The 19342-nt window shown below is 37.6% G+C and overlaps 1 protein-coding gene across 1 annotated transcript in view; it reads right to left on the reverse strand.

Moving 5' to 3' along the window:
• Positions 1-19342, reverse strand: part of LOC121437308 (probable ubiquitin carboxyl-terminal hydrolase FAF-Y) — a gene marked incomplete at its 5' end in the record, with an annotated part of 46240 nt that overhangs the window by 7571 nt on the left and 19327 nt on the right. The window contains 5 exons of the mRNA XM_041637170.1: positions 416-653; positions 2419-2542; positions 2913-3657; positions 5794-5935; positions 18886-19059. Of these exons, the coding sequence (XP_041493104.1) occupies positions 416-653; positions 2419-2542; positions 2913-3657; positions 5794-5935; positions 18886-19059 (1423 nt within the window). The remainder of the gene's footprint in view (positions 1-415; positions 654-2418; positions 2543-2912; positions 3658-5793; positions 5936-18885; positions 19060-19342) is intronic.

The raw sequence follows: 19342 nt of genomic DNA on the forward strand, positions 1-19342 counted from the left end.
ATCTCTGACTCCTCAATAGTAGAATAAAAAGGCATGCACTACCATACCATACGGAATGTTACAGTTTATAAATCTGGGTTTGATTGCATATAAGTTCGAGAGAAGTCTGAACTATGTATTGTGATCTGTCTTTACCAAACCCAACAGGGTATTTAACAAAAATATTGTGATTATAAGATCAAACTTTAAACACATTCTGAAGATATAGTCAATATCTGAGTAGAAATTTCCATATCAAAGTGCCCAGTGACAAATTTTCATTAGCATAAAATAATTTAAAAAACCTGCAAGTGTTACAATGTACATTTAGATGAATGGTAAATATTTCAAATGCAACACATAAATATTATTTTAATTGTAAGACACAAAATTTTATTTTTAACTAACTAACTATTACAGAGAAGCTGACAATTACCTGACCACAAGGTGCTGGACTTGCAAAAGGTGATAAAAAGGGTGAAGGATAAGATCCATCTTGCAAAGAAAAATGTGCAATGGATACGATAAGCTTTGCAAATGTACCTCTCACTTCTGCACTTGGACATTCCAGGAGATACTCAGAAAAACGATTTGATACATTAAATAGGACATTGTGAGCAAACCAAAATCGTACATTCTTGCTGTGACGGAGAAGAATACACAGCACATCGCACCTAAATCAGAAACATCAATTAGTATTGATTTATTAAGATACTTACTGGGGGTTCTCTACAAAAGAGGAAGTTTTTTATGAAACAAAAAAATGAGGCTATTGTTGGTTCAGATACAAATGTCATATTAACCAATAAAGTATTATAACAAGTTCCACAAAGTAATCAAATGCGTTAAGTCAATGATGATGTTGAGTCTCTGTAAAAATCAACTTCTTTAATATAAATGATGTTGAAAGAGTTTTTATAGGTAGATAGTATGTTTTGTAATTTTATAGTTAGTAATGATTTAAAATTACAGCTAAGAAAATTTCATCTACTAAGTGACACAGCTTTACTCTTTTCACAGTGAAAAAGACCATAAGAATATGCCACGAATAAGAAATAACAGAAAACATTTGTGCTGGAAAGAAAGCTCAATAGTTAACAAATTATACAGCTACTGCAAAGGATGTAGTTCAGTTGTTAGCATCCATGTCTAACAGCTCAGAACTGCTAGTAGCATTAAATCTGGTGCTCTTTTCTGGCCTTCTCATGCACCTGGACATATGTAGCATAGACCCAGACACATACAATTAAAAATAACATGTTTTTAGAGACAAGTTTCTCTGGGTATCCTATGTAGAATAGGCTGCCCTCAAACTTACAGAGATCCATATACCTCTGCCTCTAAAGTGCTGGGATGAAGGGTGTTCACTACCACTGGGCCTGGATGTAATAGTCAATTATTGAAAAACTAAGTCTAATAAAATTTTTCTGAGGTCTAGGTGTTGTAGGAGAAATCTTAATCCCAGCTATGGAACACAGAGGCAAGCAAGACCTATAGAGCCAAGTCCAGGGTAGGCAGAGTACATAGTGAGACTGTCTCAAAACAACAGGAGTAAGAGAGACAGACCCCTCTTCACAGGACATGGAGTGTTAAATTTCCAATACCCATATCATGGGTCAGAGATATCTGTAACTCTAGTTTTAGGGCATCTATGAATGCTAGGAAATGTGTTACACACCCATAAATGACGGGAAAACAGTCTTTCTTAACAGTATACACAAAATACAAACAATTTGGAAGACTTTCCTCATATCAGTCCAAAGATCTTTCTCTGATGTTTGAAATTAGTATTGTCCTGTCACGGTTAAACACATACATACATGCACACACACATAACACAGCACCAGCTTGCTCTATATAGAGAGTACCAGGACAGTCAGGGCTACACAGAGAAACTAGGTATTAAAAACCCAAAAAAGGCAGGCAGGCAATGGTGGCCAAAGTCTTTAATCCAAGCACTCAGGAGGTAGAGGCAGGCAGATCTCTATGAGTTCAATGCCAGTCTAGTATACAAAGCAAGTTCTTAGTATAAGGCTACACATGAAAAAAGTCTCAATCCCCCAAAACCCAAACAAATCAAAACCAACCAACCAAAAACAAACAAAAGCCAAAAATCCAACAACAACAACAACCAGAACAACAACAACCAAACCATATAGCTGGGCAATGTTAATTCTGACACTCAGGAGGCAGAGGCAGGGGGACCTGGGTGTTTGAAACCAGCAAGGTGTGCATAGTGAATCATATGACAGCCAGACATAGACAGATACATAAGAGACACCATCTGAAAAAAAAGAAAAACAAACCAACCAACAACCAAAGAAACAAAACCCTAAGCAAAAATTGAAAAAGAAAAAAAAAACACCTAAAGAACCAAAACAGTAAAGTAAACATACCAATTATGTTAGAACACATAAAAAATGAAATTCATACTCATACCAGTCATCAGCAGGGCCACGGACTATTTTCTTAGTATGAAATCCAGTTGTAAAAAGGAATCTAGCAGCTAGCTGAATGCTAATCATTGTAATATCTTCCGCTTCAGGTGGCAAATGATCTTGTCCTTTAAGTTAAAAAGCAACACATAATTAGACATGTTTTATTTCAAGTTAAAAATAAAAGTTTTATTTCAGTGTTAACAAATACAAGAACCATATTTTCTACAACTTTTACTTTAAAATAGATCTTACTGAAAATGCTGACATATTAAATGGATTCAGGTGAATCAATGTACAAAGGTGTGTGTGTCTACATACTGAGTTCCAGGACAGCCAGTTACATAATAAAGACTGTTCTTCAAAAACCAAAAACCCCACCAAACGTTAAGGTAAAAATAGAAAAGATAAATTTAAGCACTGTGATATTTGGTAAGAAATTCTTCAAATCATTCACTAGATACCACTTTCATAGGATGTAAGTTCCAGGAAACTTACCTGGAGCAGGGTTTAAGTACACAGCATTACAGGTAAGCAGTTTCTTAATGAACTGAAAATATTCTAAGCTATACTGCATTTGATTATGCAGGAATTGCACATTTTGTTTCCATACATTTCTCTGAATGGCTGGTGACATAATCTGATGAGGTCTTGTGACTGTTAGCTTTGATATAGGTGTTACCATCTTGTCTTCATCAGTTGTACTAATCTGTTCATAAAACAGAATATACGCATTCCACCACCTTTTCTGACGCCTGTATGAAATGCGTTTCATAATATGGTCAAACACTTCTCCCATGTACTCTCCACCAAAGCACTGATTTTTCATTTCTTCGTCATCATCCATCTTACACTCTGTCACGTCCCCGTCATCAAATTTGAACCAGCGACCCCTCTCACTGTCTTTACTATTTCTTTGAATGATGTAAGAATAATAATGTCCACCATTTGCTTGACCACTGTGAACAAGGACACCAACAAGTCTATACTTTGTGCTTCCTGCTATCACACTTTCACATTGCTCATTCTGCTGAATTAAATGAGTCAATGGATTTACACTATCAGCTTCCAGTCTTGTGACGCCTGCTACTGTGTAAGGTTCCATATCCAGTTCTCTTGGGAATTCAAAGTAATCATTGAATTTGATTGCACATTCTCTTTCCCAGTCATAGTCAAATCGTTTCAGTTGGATAGCAAGAACAGTAGGGAGTTTTTTAATCAGTAGGCGCTTTACTGTATCAACCTAAAACAGAAAATATAAATCCAATACATAAAATTTAAAAATCAATCATCTAAATTTACATATGTTACAAATATGGAATATAATCAATGTCATTTTTCAACAATATTTGCAAAACATTTAAATAAGTATGCCTCTTCTTATAAGATGCAAAATAGATATTCCTGAAGGGATTCCATATTGTCACTGTTATCCAATCACCCCTTCAAGGTAGATCGGGAATTTAAAATCGTATTTCCTACATGAGGCACTGTCACGTATGGTGCGGGAGAATTGCCTGTATTCTGTCAATCATGTTTTAAATAAATGCTGATTGGCCAGGCAGGAAGTTCAGGTGGGAAAACCAAACAGGAAGTAGAAATGATGTAATGAGAACAGGAGAAATCTGGGAAGGAGGAAGTTGATTCCTCCCACTCCTGCCCAGACCACCGAAGCAGCACTGATGTGATCTGCTCTGCTGAAAAAAGGTACTGAGCCACATGGCTAACAGATCAGAAAAATGGGTTAATCAAGATGTGAGAGTTAGCCAGTGAGAGGCTAGAGCTAATGGGCCAATCAGCTTATAATTTATGGAGACCTATGTGTGATTTTCTTTGGGGCTAAACAGTTGTGGGGTAAAGGGTGGGACAGAAACACAAACAAGCAGACCCCTCATGTTACACACGTAACCAACCTACTACAATACAGACAGCTTAAAGAGGTATGTGGGTCAAGAAATAGGTGTATTATTTACTGTATACTATATTTAAACATAGTCTGTTTTTATATTCTACAATCTAAAAGCTCACAGGTAATTGACTGAATGTAATAACCATAAATGTACATAAAATAAAGGAGTTGTGAAAATCTGGTACAATCAAATGAACTTGATTTGGTGAGTAATCTGGAGTAAACACTTTTAAACTATTACTACAGAGTCAGGATCTCACTATGTAGTTAAAATTAATTAGCTAGTTCTGGGATTGAAGTTTGTACCACAGTTAACTATTACTTATTATATATGTATTAGTATGTCTTTGTGGGCTTTTGTATCTGTGAGGGCATGTGTATGTGTAGATAGATGCCTATGCACAAAGGCTCAAAGTTGATGCTTCTTCACTTTCTTCCTTATATATCAAGAAAGGATCTCTTATTGAACCTAGAACTCACCATTCTGCCTATTTAGTCTAGCAGTTTGGTCCATAATTCCTTGTTTCTGTCTTCTACACAGTGGGATTATAAGTAGGCGGTCACGCCCACCTAGTTTTTAAAGTGAGTTCTAGGAACCTGAACTCCAGTATTCACATTGGGTAGCAACCATTTCCCCCAAATCTACAAATTCTTTCTATTTTTGGGATGGGGTTGGTGGGAGATGGATGGGGGAGAAAGATGGGGACTGTGTATTACTGCCTGGCATGATGCGCTACATAAACCAGGTTGAGTATGGACTCACAGAGTTGTACCTGTCTGTGCTTCTTAAAAGCAGGGTGTGCCACACCTTGTCATGATATTGTTTTGCTGACGAATCTATACATAAGCTAGAATGCTAATTTCTTTTATGGGACCATTAATGGAAATTAAAGACATAACAGCACTAGGCACAGTTGTTCATACCTGAAATACCAGTATAGGTAACTCTTGAAGCAGGAGTCTAAGTTCAAAGCTAGTCTGGGCTATATAGTTCTAGTCCAGCCCAAGTAACAAGTTTTCCTGAACTAAGCAAATGTTCACAGGGGTGGTGCTATTTGGAAAAATTATGGTCATCTTGGAGGAAGTTTATCACTAGGGGTGAGGGCTTTGAGAGAAAAAAAAACTTGCCTACTTCTGCTTTGCTCTTTTTGCTTTGAACTTGAAATTTAAGATGTGAATTCTTATCTTGCTGTTCCAGGCAGCACATGCCCTACTTCCCTGTGATAGTGATGAACTGTTATCCCTACGGTACCATAAGCCCAAATTAACTCTTCCTTCTATAAATTGCCTTGGCAATGTTGCTGTATCACAGCAATAGAAAAGTGACTAATATATCAATCAGGCAGTCAACCAATGCAACCATTCACTCAAACACGAGACAGAAGTTAATTTTAAAGAAAACTACAAGCAACTCCAAAGTCTTCTGGTTTTGTTACATACTGTAATAACCTTGAAAGCTATAAAACATACCTTTTTATCACATTTTTCACAATGATATGCATTTGCACCTTCTAATAAATCTCCCTTGATATACTGTTCCAAAGAATCAAGAAGATTTTGGTGATTTCTAATGTCTACATTCAGAGTTGTAAAAGATTCTTCACACTCATACCTAAAAATATCAGGAAACAAAGGAATTTAAGTTTAAAATCTTTTTGTCTTGGTCATTATTCTACTTCAGTGAAAAGACACCATGACCAAATCAGTTCTTAAAAAAAGAAGACGTTTATTGGGTTTGTTTAAGTTCAGAGGCATAGTCCAGTGTTGTGAATGAACATGGCAGCATACATGGCACTGGTGCATAGCTGAAAGCTCTTTCTGGTCCACAGGCTGAGAAAGTGAGATGGCACTGGGTCTGGCTTGGCCTTCCGAAACCTCAAAGCCATTAATCCCAGCATTGAGCAGACAGATGCTGGTGAACTTGAAGCAAGCCTGGTCTATGTAAATAAAGTCTAGGCCAGCACACTAGATAGTAAGATCAAGCCCCAAAATAAATAAGTAAAAATGAAAATAAAACAAGAAAATTATTAATGATCAGGCTTAGCAGTTAAGAATACTAGTTTCTTTTGGAGAAGACCTCTTTCAATTCAGCATCCATAAGGCATTCTACAACCTAGTAGTCAAAAGAGTGTTAAGAGCAATGACCCCTATTTTTGTTTATTTTATTTTCAGGTAGGGTCTTTCTACTAGTCCTGGCTATGTCAGTACTTGCCACGTAGACTAGGCTAGCCTTTAACTAACAAAGATACATCTGTCCTGCCTCCCAAATACTGGGACTAAATGTGTGCACAGTTATACCCAACTCAAGCAATTTCTCCAAGTTGTTAGCCCCAAGTAGCAAAGAAGTCAAATCCTTGGTAAACAGGCAATACAAATAATGCTTTAAGCACATCATTTGAAAAAAAAGATAAATTAGTATCTAACTGAAGGTGTTGAGAATAAGTGATTACTGAATTCTAAAAACTCTGTACCTCTATATCACCCCTTCCAGGGTCTGGACTAATGCTCTAAAAACTCCTATGAGTCAGCCTTGAATAAACTATCCAACAAAGCTATTAGCCAACAAAAGATTTGAAAAGAAAATTATTCCATGATAAAACCAAATTTAATCAGTATTTATCTAATAATCAAGTTTTACAGAAGACAGTAGGAAACATCAGTCTGTAAATGTTAACCATACCCCAAAAGACACAAATAATCCCATAGTATAGTAATAAGGGTAGGAGTGAGAGGACCACACTATGGAATAAAATAAAAGGACCAAGAAATGCTACCTATTAAAGACCCCCAATTTTAATGCCTTCAATTTGCCAATAGAAAGACATAGACTAGTAGACTGGATTAGAAAACAGGATCCCTCCTACTGTATCCACAAATTACACCTTACCATTAAGGACAGAAATCACCTCAGGGTAAAGGATGGGAAAACATTTACAAGCAAAGGCACCCATAGAACAAGCCATGTAGCCATTTTAATATCTGACAATATAGGCTTTGAATAACAACTTAGCAGAAGAGACAGAAGGAACACTACATAGTCATCAAAGAAAAAAAAAGCCCACCATGAGGACACTAGAATTCTTAATACCTGTGCAACAACAACAACAAAATAAATAAAAAAATAAATTCAAACAACAAAAAAGTCCACCGAACAAACAAAAATACAAAAAACCCCACAAACCACTTAAATACATATTAATTACAGATAACATAATTATTGACCCTCACTGATAGTGGGAAACTTCTCTACTCCACTCTCTCCAATAGACAGGCCATTTAGACAAAAACTAAACAGAAATTCTGGCACTAAGTCACATCTTAAACCAAAAAGACCTGACTAATACTTGCAGAATAGTCAAACACAAAGGAATATACCTTCTTCTCAGAGGCTCAATAAACTTCCTCTAAAACTGAATATTTACTCAAACATACAGCAAGTTATCCGCAGAAAAACATAAAATTGAAATAACAAGCTGTATCCTATTAGCCTCCATGGATTAAAGTTGCAAATCAACAAATGAAAGAATAGAAACCCATAAAAACCGAACACCTCATTACTGAGTAATAAATAGGTTAATTCAGAAATCAAGAAGAAAATTAAAAGTATTTTAGAATTGAATAAAAATGAAAACATAACCTGCCCAAACCCATGAGATACAGTAGAAATGGTTCTGTAACATGAAATTGGAGAGATATCTCATATTAAGTAACTTTATACATGAAGGTCTCAAACAGTGTTTCTCAACTTTACTAATGCTGCTACCCTTTAATACAGTTCTTCATGTTGTGGTGACCCACACTGATAAAACAATTCCTGTTGCCAGGCGGTAGTGATACATGCCTTTAATCCCAGGAGGTAGAGGCAGGTGGATCTCTTTGAGTTTGAGGCCAGCGTGGTCTACAAGAGCTAGTTCCAGGACAGTCAGGGCAGTGACGCGGAGAAACCCTGCCTCATCCTCCCCCCATCTCAAAAAAATTTATGTTGTTATTTCATAGCTGCAATTTTGTAGTATAATACTGCTACGCAGGATTGTCTAATTGTATATATAACCATACGGGACTGAGGGAAACAAATGGGAAAGGAATGAGTCAAATTATCTTGATTTGCATATGATATGACAGTATATATATAAAAAATCCTAAAAGTTCTAATGGGGAAATCCTATAACTGATAAACACTTCCATAAAACAAACATGGCACAAAATTAACACAGAGAACTGAGTAGTGGACAAATGGCGGACTGGGGAAAAATCAGGGAAACAATACCCTTAACAATTGCTCCAAACAAAAAAATAAATCTTAGGGTAAATCTAACTAAGGAAGCGAAAGACTCGTACGATAAAAACTTCAAGTGTCTGAAGAAGATATCAGAAGCTAAAAAGATCTCATGTTTATGGGGTGGTTGGTTAACAGTAAAAATGACCATTCTACTTAAAGGAAATCTATAGGTTCCCTTTAATCCTCATCAAAATTCCAACACAGTTCCTCATAGCTCTCAAAAGGACAGCTTCATATGCAAACATAAAAACTCAGGATAGACAATCCTGAATAATAAAAGAACTGTAAAAGTTATCACCATCCCTGATTTAAGGCATGGTATTAACACCCCCCCCCATACCCACAAGAAACATTGACTAATGGAATCAAACTGAAGGTCAAGATGAAAATTCAAACACTCACAGACATCTGGTCTTTAATTAAGAAGCCAGAAACACAAACTGAAGGAAAAAACTCGCACCTTCACCAAACAGTGCTGGTGAAACAGGATGTCAGCATTGCAAGATGTGATCCTAAGTGCTGGGATCACACACACTTGGGATCTCATGCCTTTAATTCCAGAAACGGAGGCATATCGAGACAGGAGTGATACGGTAGGACAGAGAGAGGTACATGAGGAGATGACAAGAGCTCACTGGAGCCTGTGGTTTGGTACAGACACTGTGCAGTCTAGCCAGTCTGAGGACTGTCCCTTTGGGCTGAGCATTAGCAGAGGTAAAATGTCTCTCTAGTGGCTTACTGCTCTGCTTCTCTGATCTTGTGCTTTAATTCCTGTATCTGACTCTGGGTTTTGATTAATTAAGATCAATTAAATTTGTACTACAAAAGGTCAATATCTAAAAATACATAAATAACCAGAAAAAGACACGAAGAAAACAAACAAAAATCAATTAAAGACAGATACAGAAGTAAAATGTGTAAGAATATAAATAAAAATGTTAATATCTGCAGTCAGCTGCCAAGTTTGGTAGGTCAGCACTCTAGAGACAGAGGCAGGCAGATATCTGGTTCAAGGTCAGCCTGGTCTGTAGAATGAGTATTAGGACAGGAATAACCAAACGGAGAATCCCTGTCTCAATCCCACCCCCGCAAATCAGCAATATTCACCTCAAGACATTGATACTCATCTTACACCAGTAACAATGAAATATCAATAAAACAAATAATGGCTCACATTACTGAGGATGTGGAGTAAGTCATGCAAACTTGTACAGCCACTATGGAAATCAATATGGTGGTTTCTTGGGAAGATGGGAATCAATTTATCTCAGGATCCAGCTATACTACTATTGGTATAGTCCCAAATGATGCTAAATCCCAAGACACTTCTTCATCCATGTTCACTGCTGCTTTATATAATATTCATAATATCTATATGTTAGAGCCATCTAGATTCCCATGAAGAAATAAATAGAAAATGTGGTATATTTATTTACTCAATGGAATATTATTCAGCTGGTAAAAATGAAATTATAAAATTTGCAGGGCCAACCCACCCTGTCCCCAAACACGCCTTTTCGCCTACCTGGTCCTTGGAACCCTGCAACACAGCCTGCTACAGCACCCAAAAGCCCAGACAGAGGGATGCCCCACGCTCTGCTCTGGGACCTTCCCATTGGTACACAACCTTGGAGTCCCTCCCAAACTCTCTAAGCTTTTCTAGACAGCCAGCAGATGTGTTCCTGCTGCTGGGCTTTCCCCCAACCCACCCTGCTCCCAATGGCTCACAAACAGGAACTACAGAGACAAGTATAACCAAGAGAATACAAGAGATAGGAGAAAGAATCGCAGGCGCTGAATATATTATAGAGGAAACAGACTCACTGGCCAAAGAAAACATTAAATTGAACAAATTCTTAACACAAAACGTGCTAAGATGTGGCTATCCTAATATCAACAAAATGGATTTCAAACTAAAATCAATAATAAGAGATGGAGAAGGATAATTTATAACAGGAACAACTCATTAAGATGAAGTCTCAATCCTGAATACCTACGTATGTAATATAAAAGCACCCACATATATAAAAAAAATCACTAAAACTTTAATCACATATAAAACCCCACACACTAATAGTAAAAGATATCAACACTCCTATCTCGCCAATGGACAGGTCAACCAGACAGAAACTTAACAGAGTAATAAGAGAATTAACAGATGTAATGGATCAAATGGACTTAACAGACATCTATAGAACATTCCACCCAAAGAGAAAAGAATATACCTTCTTCTCGGCACCTCATGGAACCTTCTCTAAAATTGATCACATCCTTGTTATCAAAGTACACATTCTAGACGCAAAGAAATTGGAGCAACTACCCGTGTCTTATCAGATTGTCAAGGAGTAAAGTTAAAATTTAACAACAATACTACCCCCAGAAAGCCTACAAACTCACTAAAACTGAACAGTCAACTACCGAACTACTCCCAAGTCAAGGAAAAAATAAAGAAATTAAAGTCTTCCTTGAATTCAACGAAAATGAAGGCACAACATACCCAAACCTATGGGACACTATGAAAGCAGAGCTAAGAGGAAAGATCATAGCACTAAGTGCCCACTTAAAGAAAACAGAGAAAGCACATATTGGAGACTTAACAGCCCACCTGAAAGCTCTAGAAAAAAAATGAAACAGACTCGCCTAGGAGGAGTAGATGACTGGAAATAATCAAACTGAGGGCTGAAATCAACAAAACAGAAACACAGAAAACAATAAAAAGAATCAATGAAACAAAGAGCTGGTTCTTTGAGAAAGTAAACCAGACTGACACACCCTATCCAAACTAATCAAAAGGCAGAGAGAGAGAGAGCAACCCAATTAACAAGATCAGAAATGAAAAAAAAAGGGGGGGACATAACAGACTGAGGAAATTCTGAACATCATTAGTTCTTACTATGAAAGCCTGTATTCCACAAAATTGAAAAATGTAAAAGAAAAGGACATTTTTTTACATAGATACCATATACTCAAATTAAATCAAGACTAGGTAAGCAATTTAAACAGAACTATAAGTCACAAGGAAATAGAAGCTGTCATAAAAAACCTCCCAGCCAAAAAAAAAGCCCAGGACTGGATGGTTTTAGTGTAGAATTATACCAGAAATTCCAAGAGCTAATACCTATACTCCTTAATGTGTTACACACAATGAAAACAGAAGGGTCATTGCCGAACTTTTTTTTTTGAGGCTACAGTTACCATAGTTACAGTTACCATATAAAGACTCAACCAAGAAAGAGAATTACAGACCAATCTCACTCATGCAAAAATTCCCAATAAAATACTGGCAAACTCAATCCAAGAACACATCAAAAAAAATCATCCATCATGATCAACCAGGCTTCACCACAAAGATGAAGGGCAGGTTCAACATATGAAAATCTATCAGTGTAATCCATCAAATAAATTCAAAGAAAAAAAATGTAAGATCATTAGATGCTGAAAAAGCTTTTGACAAAATTCAGCACCCCTTCATGATAAAGGTCTTGGAGAGATTAGGGATACAAGGATCATATCTAAATATAATAAAAGCAATATACAGCAAGCCAACAGCTAACATCATATTAAATGGAGAGAAACTCAAAGACATTCTACTAAAATCAGGAACATGACAAGGCTGTCCACTTTCTCCATATCTCTTCAACACAGTACTTGAAGTTCTAGCAACAGCAGTAAGACAACGCAAGAGATCAAGATGATTTAAATTGGAAAGGAAGAAGTCAAACTTTCATTATTTGCAGACAATATAAGAGTGTACATAAGTGACCTCCAAAACTCTGTACCAGAGAACTCCTACAGCTGATAAATACCTTCAGTGATGTGACAGCATACAAGATTAACTAAAAAAAATACCCCTCTTATACCCAAAGGATAAAGAAGCTGAGAGGGAAATTAGAGAGACATTACCTTTGACAATAGTCACAAATCACATAAAGTATCTTGGGGTAACTCTAACCAAGGAAGTGAATGACCTATTTGACAAAAACTTTAAGTCTTTGAAGAAGGAAACTGAAGAAGATACCAGAAAATGGAAAGATCTCCCATGCTCTTGCATAAGGATCAACATAGTAAAAAAAAAATGGCAATTCTACCTAAAGCAATCTAAAGATTCAATGAAATCCCAATAAAAATCCCAACACAATTCTTCACAGACCTTGAGAGAATAATAATCAACTTTATATGAAAAAACAAAGAACCCAGAATAGCCAAAACAATCCTATACAATAAAGGAAATCCCAGAAGGATTACTATGTTTGACATGAAGCTCTATTACAGAGCTACAGTAATGAAAACAGCATGGTATTCACATAAAAACAGAGATGTTGACCAATGGAATCAAAATGAAGACCCAGCTATTAGCCCACAAACCTATGAACCTCTGACTTTTGACAAACAAGCTAAAAGTATACAATGGAAAAAAGAAAGCATCTTCAACAAACGGTGCTGGTATAACTGGATGTCACCCTGCAGAAGAATGAAAATAGATGCATATCTATCACCGTGCACAAAACTCAAGTCCAAATGGATTAATATTAATCTGAACACACTGAACCTGACAGAAGAGAAAGTGGGAAGTAGTCTACAACACATGAGCACAGGAAACCACTTTCTAAGTATAACCTCAGTAGCACAGACAATAAGAGCAACAGTGAATAAATGGGACCTCTTGAAACTGAGAAGCGTCTTTAAATCAAATGACACAGTTAAGAAGACAAAAAGGCAACCTATTGAATGGCAGGAGATCTTCACCAAATTCACATCAGACAAAGGTCTGATCTCCAAAACATATAAAGAACTCAAGAAATTAAACATTAAAATTCTAAGTAACCCAATTAAAAATGGTGTACTGAACTAAACAGAGATTTCTCTACAAAAAAGTTTCAAATGGTCAAAAGATACTTAAGGATATGTTCAACTTCCTTAGTATCAAGGAAATGCAAATCAAAACAACTTTGAGATACCATCTTACACCTGTCAGAATGGCTAAAATGAAAACACTAATGATAGCTTAGGCTGGAGAAGATGTAGAGCAAGGGCAACTCTCATCTACTGCTGGTGGGAATGCAAACTTGTGCAACCACTTTGGAAATCAGTGTGGCAGTTTCTCAGAAAATCTGGAATCAACCTACCTCAGGAACCAGTAATACCACTCTTGGGAATATACCAAAAAGATGCTCAATCATACTACAAAAGCATTTGTTTGACTATGTTCATAAAAGCATTATTTGTAGTATCCAGAACCTGGAAACAACCTAGATACTCCTCAACGAAAGAATGGATAAAGATATTGTGACACATCTATACATTAGAGTACTACTCAGTGGTAAAAAACAATGACATCTTGAATTATGCACGCAAATGGATGGAATTTGAAAACACTATCCTGAGTTAGATAAAAGACCCAAATACATGAATATTGTATGTACTCACACATCAGTGGATACTAGCCATAAACAAAGGACTTTGAGCCTATAGTTCATGATCCTAGAGAAGCTAAGTAATACGGTGAAGCCAAAGAAAAACATATATAGATTCACCTGAAAATTGGAAGCAGACAAGATCGCCTGACAAAATTTGGGGTATGGAGGTGGGGGGGGTAGTAGAAGAAAGAGGGAAGAGGGGAGAAGAGGAGAGCTTGAGGGAATGGAGATGGAGGAAGGACAGATATGAGAACAAGGAAAGAGATATCCTGATTGAGGAAGCTATTTTGGGGTTAGCAAGAAATCTGGCTCTAGAAATACTCCCAGGAATCCACAAGGATGACCCCACCTAAGACTCTAAGCAATAGAGGAGAGGGTGCCTGAACTGGCCTTGCCCTGTAGTCAGACTGATGATTATCTTAAATATCACCATAGAACATTCATCCAGTAACTGATGGAAACGAGACAGAGACCCCCATCGGAGCACTGGAACCTGGAAACAACCTAGATGTCCATCAATGGAAGAATGGATGAAGAAAGTGTGGAATATATACACATTAGAGTACTACTCAGCGGTAAAAAACAATGACTTCTCAAATTTTGCATGCAAATGGATGGAAATAGAAAATACTATCCTGAGTGAGGTAACCCAGACCCAAAAAGATGAACATGGGATGTACTCACTCATAATTGGTTTCTAGCCATAAATAAAGGTCAGTGAGTCTATAATTGGATATCCTAAAGAAGCTAAATAAGAAGGTGAACCCAAAGAAAATCATATAGCTATCCTCTTGGGTAGGGGAAGTAGACAAGATTGCCAGGCAAAAATCAGGATCTTAAGGGTGGGGGGAGGGGGGTAAGGGGAGAAGGGGAGAGATAAGGTAGAAGGGTAGGATGGGGAGAACTTGGGGCAACGGGATGATTGGGATAAAGGAAGGTTGGATAGGGGAGCAGGGAATAGATGGATGGAAATAGAAAACACTATCCTGAGTGAGGTTACCCAGACCCAAAAAGATGAATATGGGATGTACTCACTCATAATTGGTTTCTAGCCATAAACAAGGGGCACGGAGTCTACAATTGGTGATCCCAAAGAAGCTAAGTAAGAAGGTGAACCAAAGGAAAAACATATAGTTGTCCTCTTGGCTATGGGAAGTAGACAAAATAGCCGGGGAGAAAATTGAGATCTTGGGGGTGGGGTGGGATGTGGGTAAAGGGAGATGGGGAGAGAAAAGGGAGAAGGGGAGAATGGGGGGAACTTGGGGAAAAAGGAGGATTGGGATAAAGGAAGGTTGGATAGGGGAGCACGGAAGCACAATTCTTAGTTAAGGGATCCACCTTAGAGTTGGCAAGAGACTTGAACCTAGAGTGGCTCCCAGATACCCAAGCCGAGGTCCCCAGTTAGTTCCTTGGGCAGCTGAGGATAGGGAACCTGAAATGACCCTATCCTATAGCAATACTGACGAATATCTTGCATATCATCATAGAACCTTCATCTGGTGATGGATGGAGATAGAGACAGAGACCCACACAGGAGCACTGGACTGAGCTCCCAAGGTCCAATGAGGAGCAGAAGAAGGGAGAACATGAGTAAAGAAGTCGGGACCACGAGGGGTGCATCCACCCACTGAGACAGTGGAGCTGATCTATTGGGAGTTTACCAAGACCAGCTGGACTGTGACTGAAAAAGCATGGGATAAAACTGGACTCTCTGAGCATGGCGAACAATGAGGGCTGATGAGAAGCCAAGGACAAAGGCATGAAGTTTTGAACCTATGTAATGTGCTGGCTTTGTGGGAGCCTAGCCAGTTTGGATGTTCATCTTCCTAGTAATGGACGGAGAGGGGAGGACCTAGGACTTACCACAGGGCAGGGAACCCTGACTGCTCTTTGGACTGGAGAGGGAGGGGGAGAGGAGTGGGGGGTGAGGGAGAAGGGTGGGAGGAGGGGGAGAAGGGTGGGAGGAGGGAGAGGGAAATGGGAGGCTGGGAGGAGGTGGAAACTTGTTTTTTTTTCTCCTTTTCTCAATAAAAAAATGGAAAAAAAAGATTGGAGGGTGTGGGAAAGAAAATCTGTGGAGGGAGTAGGAGGGGAGTGGGAATTTCGATTGGTATTTTTTAAGTAATAAAATAAAATAATAATAATAATAAAATTTACAGGCAATTGTATCAGCTAAAAAAAATCTTCAATGAGGCAAGGTAATGAAGACTCAAATGATAATCACAACATCTTTTTTCTTAAATGTGGATGTATCTTTTTAAGCCTTTGATATCTATGCTAATCATAGTGGTTAGATACCTAGAAGGGGACTAGGTAGGATTAGAGGGTCTCCCAAGTAGGAGAAATAGGACATGAACTTATATCATAAAATTATGGTGGTACACAATAGTGCAATTCTGATTGGATTTAAGACCCACTCGTGAGACAGAACCCAATGCTGACACTTCCCAGGTGTCTAAGAAACAAACTAAAAAGGCAATAGACAAGGGAAAAGCCCATATTCTGAAAAAGGAGTGTAGCAATAAAATAACTCTTAATTAAATTCTATTATACTTATAGAGAGATGCCTAACCAAGTGCAACTAGACAGATATTGGAGTCAGATTTGATAGATGACTTGAATGCACTGAATTCCGGACTCAATAGGACTGATGTACATATGAACTGACCAAAACTATGACAGAACATAGAAGAGCTACACAGGCTCTGACAGAGGGAAAGTGGGCATGAGGTCACAACATTGATTGATCAAGAAGCTCTCTGTTCTAGGGATCACTTATGTTGGGGACAGACTGGAGGTGTGGATGGATGCCATGGCCCAGGACACCATCACAGCAAAGGCCTTCTCTACTTAGCTGGCTAGGTAGCCTTGCTCATGTAGTTTAGGGAACTAGAGCTTGGTTCAAGTTCTGGTGGCTGCTGAGGAGTCTGAGCTGGAACACTAATTGACAGCCTTCATTCAGCCACCAAAAATGCAATGTCCCTCTGTAATTAGTGAACTTTCTTGAGAGTTTGTTCCGGACCAGGCATTTGCAGAGCACCTCGTCACCCAAGCCCCCCTTGTCCAAATCCACTAAAATGGCTTTATCTTAAAAAAGATGAAAAAGAAAAAATAATAAAAGCTCACTGTAACTTCTTTGAAAGAAAAATAGCTTTTTCCAATTGAGTCTCATTAACTTAACTTTAGAATAGGTCCCCAGCCCCAAGCATAGTGTAGCCCATTAACACAAACAGAACTGAATAGCATTTCTGTAGATGTTTTTCTCCAATGGATGCTGAGTTTATGTATTTTTTGTCTTACTGATGTCCTTTTGGGTTTTTTTTTTTTTTTTGCAGAGAAAAAGGCTGGGGATGATCTAGGAAAAACTGTGATAGGAATATAGTTCACGAAAATAACTTAATAAAAAGAAAATAATCCTCAAACAAAACATTTATCTAGGCACGTATTTGTGGTCCTATCTGACCTTCCTAAATAAACATTAATATGGTTATTTTCACTTACGATACATATTCTATCCATTCTCTTTGAAGCTGAAAACTTAAGACTATTCTTAATTAAGAATTTACTCTGTATTAAAATGTTATAAAATGGTAGTCATTTTATACATCTATATTAAGACACATTGTTTTCATAAAAGAAATAAAAGACCTAGGTAATTGTAGACTTGCAGAAAATATCACCTTCTGATGTAACCCAGAAAAATCATAATGCATGAAAAGGAAGCAAAATATCAAGAAAACGAGAAGCAATATGATAAAGAACCATTTTCTATAATTAATTGAACTTCCGGTTTAACTTTTCATGACGGTGAGGCACATCAGCTCCTGGCACACCAAGCTACTCCCAAGGGTAATGGGCATTGAAGAGGCTCCTATTGGAGTTGGTTAGCCATTTGGGTAAAAAACTACTCTTGGATGGACTGCTTAACTGGACATGCAGGATCCACAGAGAAATGACTGCTCAACTTGCCTAAAGGTGAGACGATTCTTCGGAGTTCCTGCTACATGAAAGAGCCTGCAGAACACAGAAGAAAGTGACTGACAAACTGCCAATCCAGGCAGACCTACCTTTGAAATTTCCTGCTTTACAGAAAAGTCTGCCAGATATTATGGGCCTGTAGGTTGAAGATGGATGCCCCAGTGGTACAGAAGAACTTTGGGTTATTGTCCAGGCAGTGAGATGTCTCTGTCAATTCTAGAATTTTGCAAGTTGCTTATACTGCACTTCCTGTTTACTTAGGTAATATTGTATCTTTCTGGAGTCTTTGATGGAGTTGAGGAATAAATGGTTATAATTACAGTTTTCCCTTAGATATTATAAAAGATAAAGTAGATATAAATATTGTAACTATTATTTTTTGCTTGATACCTGCTTTGTTATATGTAATTTTACTATGCTAAATTTAAAGCTTTCCTTTTTATTTACACAGAAAAGGGGAAATGATGTTGGAGGTCCTTCTGCCTTGCTTAATGAATAAAGAAAACTGGCTTGGCCTGACAGTGTAGAATAGAGGTAGGTGGGGAAACCTACACTGAATGCTGGGAGAAAGAAGGGCGGAGAGGCCATGGAGCTGCAGCATGCCGAAACTTTGCTGGTAAGCCACTGCCATGTAGCGATATACAGATTAATAGAGATGGGTTAAATTAAGATTTAAGAGTTAGCAAATAAGAAGACAGAGCTAGTGGGACAAGCAGTGGTTTAAATAATGTAGTTTCTGTGTGATTATTTTGGGTTAAAGCTAGCCAGGCAGCCAGGAATGAACAAGCGGCCCCTCCTCCAACAACTAGTAAAGATTTTATTGACACTTCTGCAAAAACAAAAAGAAAAAAATATACAACAACAACAACAACAAATATTGGCACTTACTTATGTGGGCATCCTTGGCAAATCTTCTGATCAGCAAAGGATCCTCCAAGGACATTACTTATCATGGTTGGATGTCCTAAAGCTTTAAAAGCTTCATCTAAACTATCCACCAAAGAATTAAAAAACTCTAATGCATCATGTTGTTCATGAAGATTAATAGGTTCACCCCAAAGCCTGTTAACAAATACATAGGTTAATCAATACAAGAAAGTACCAGATGCATTTAATTTCTGTAAAACAAATAAAAATAACAATGTAAGCTGAAAGAAATAATTAAAAACAAAATATAAGCTGAAACTCTATACCTATAGAAGAGACAAAAGAAACCAAGTGCATACTGCACTTAAGTAGTCATGATACTGCATTCAACCAATTACAACAGAAATTGGGTATAAGGCTAGAGAGATGGCCTAGGAGTTGACATGTGGTTTTCTACCAAAGCTAATGAGTTATAACC

This window comes from Microtus oregoni, unplaced genomic scaffold (assembly GCF_018167655.1).
Source record: "Microtus oregoni isolate MIOR12 unplaced genomic scaffold, Mior012 000051F_ref0000332, whole genome shotgun sequence".
NCBI classification, from domain to species: domain Eukaryota; kingdom Metazoa; phylum Chordata; class Mammalia; order Rodentia; family Cricetidae; genus Microtus; species Microtus oregoni.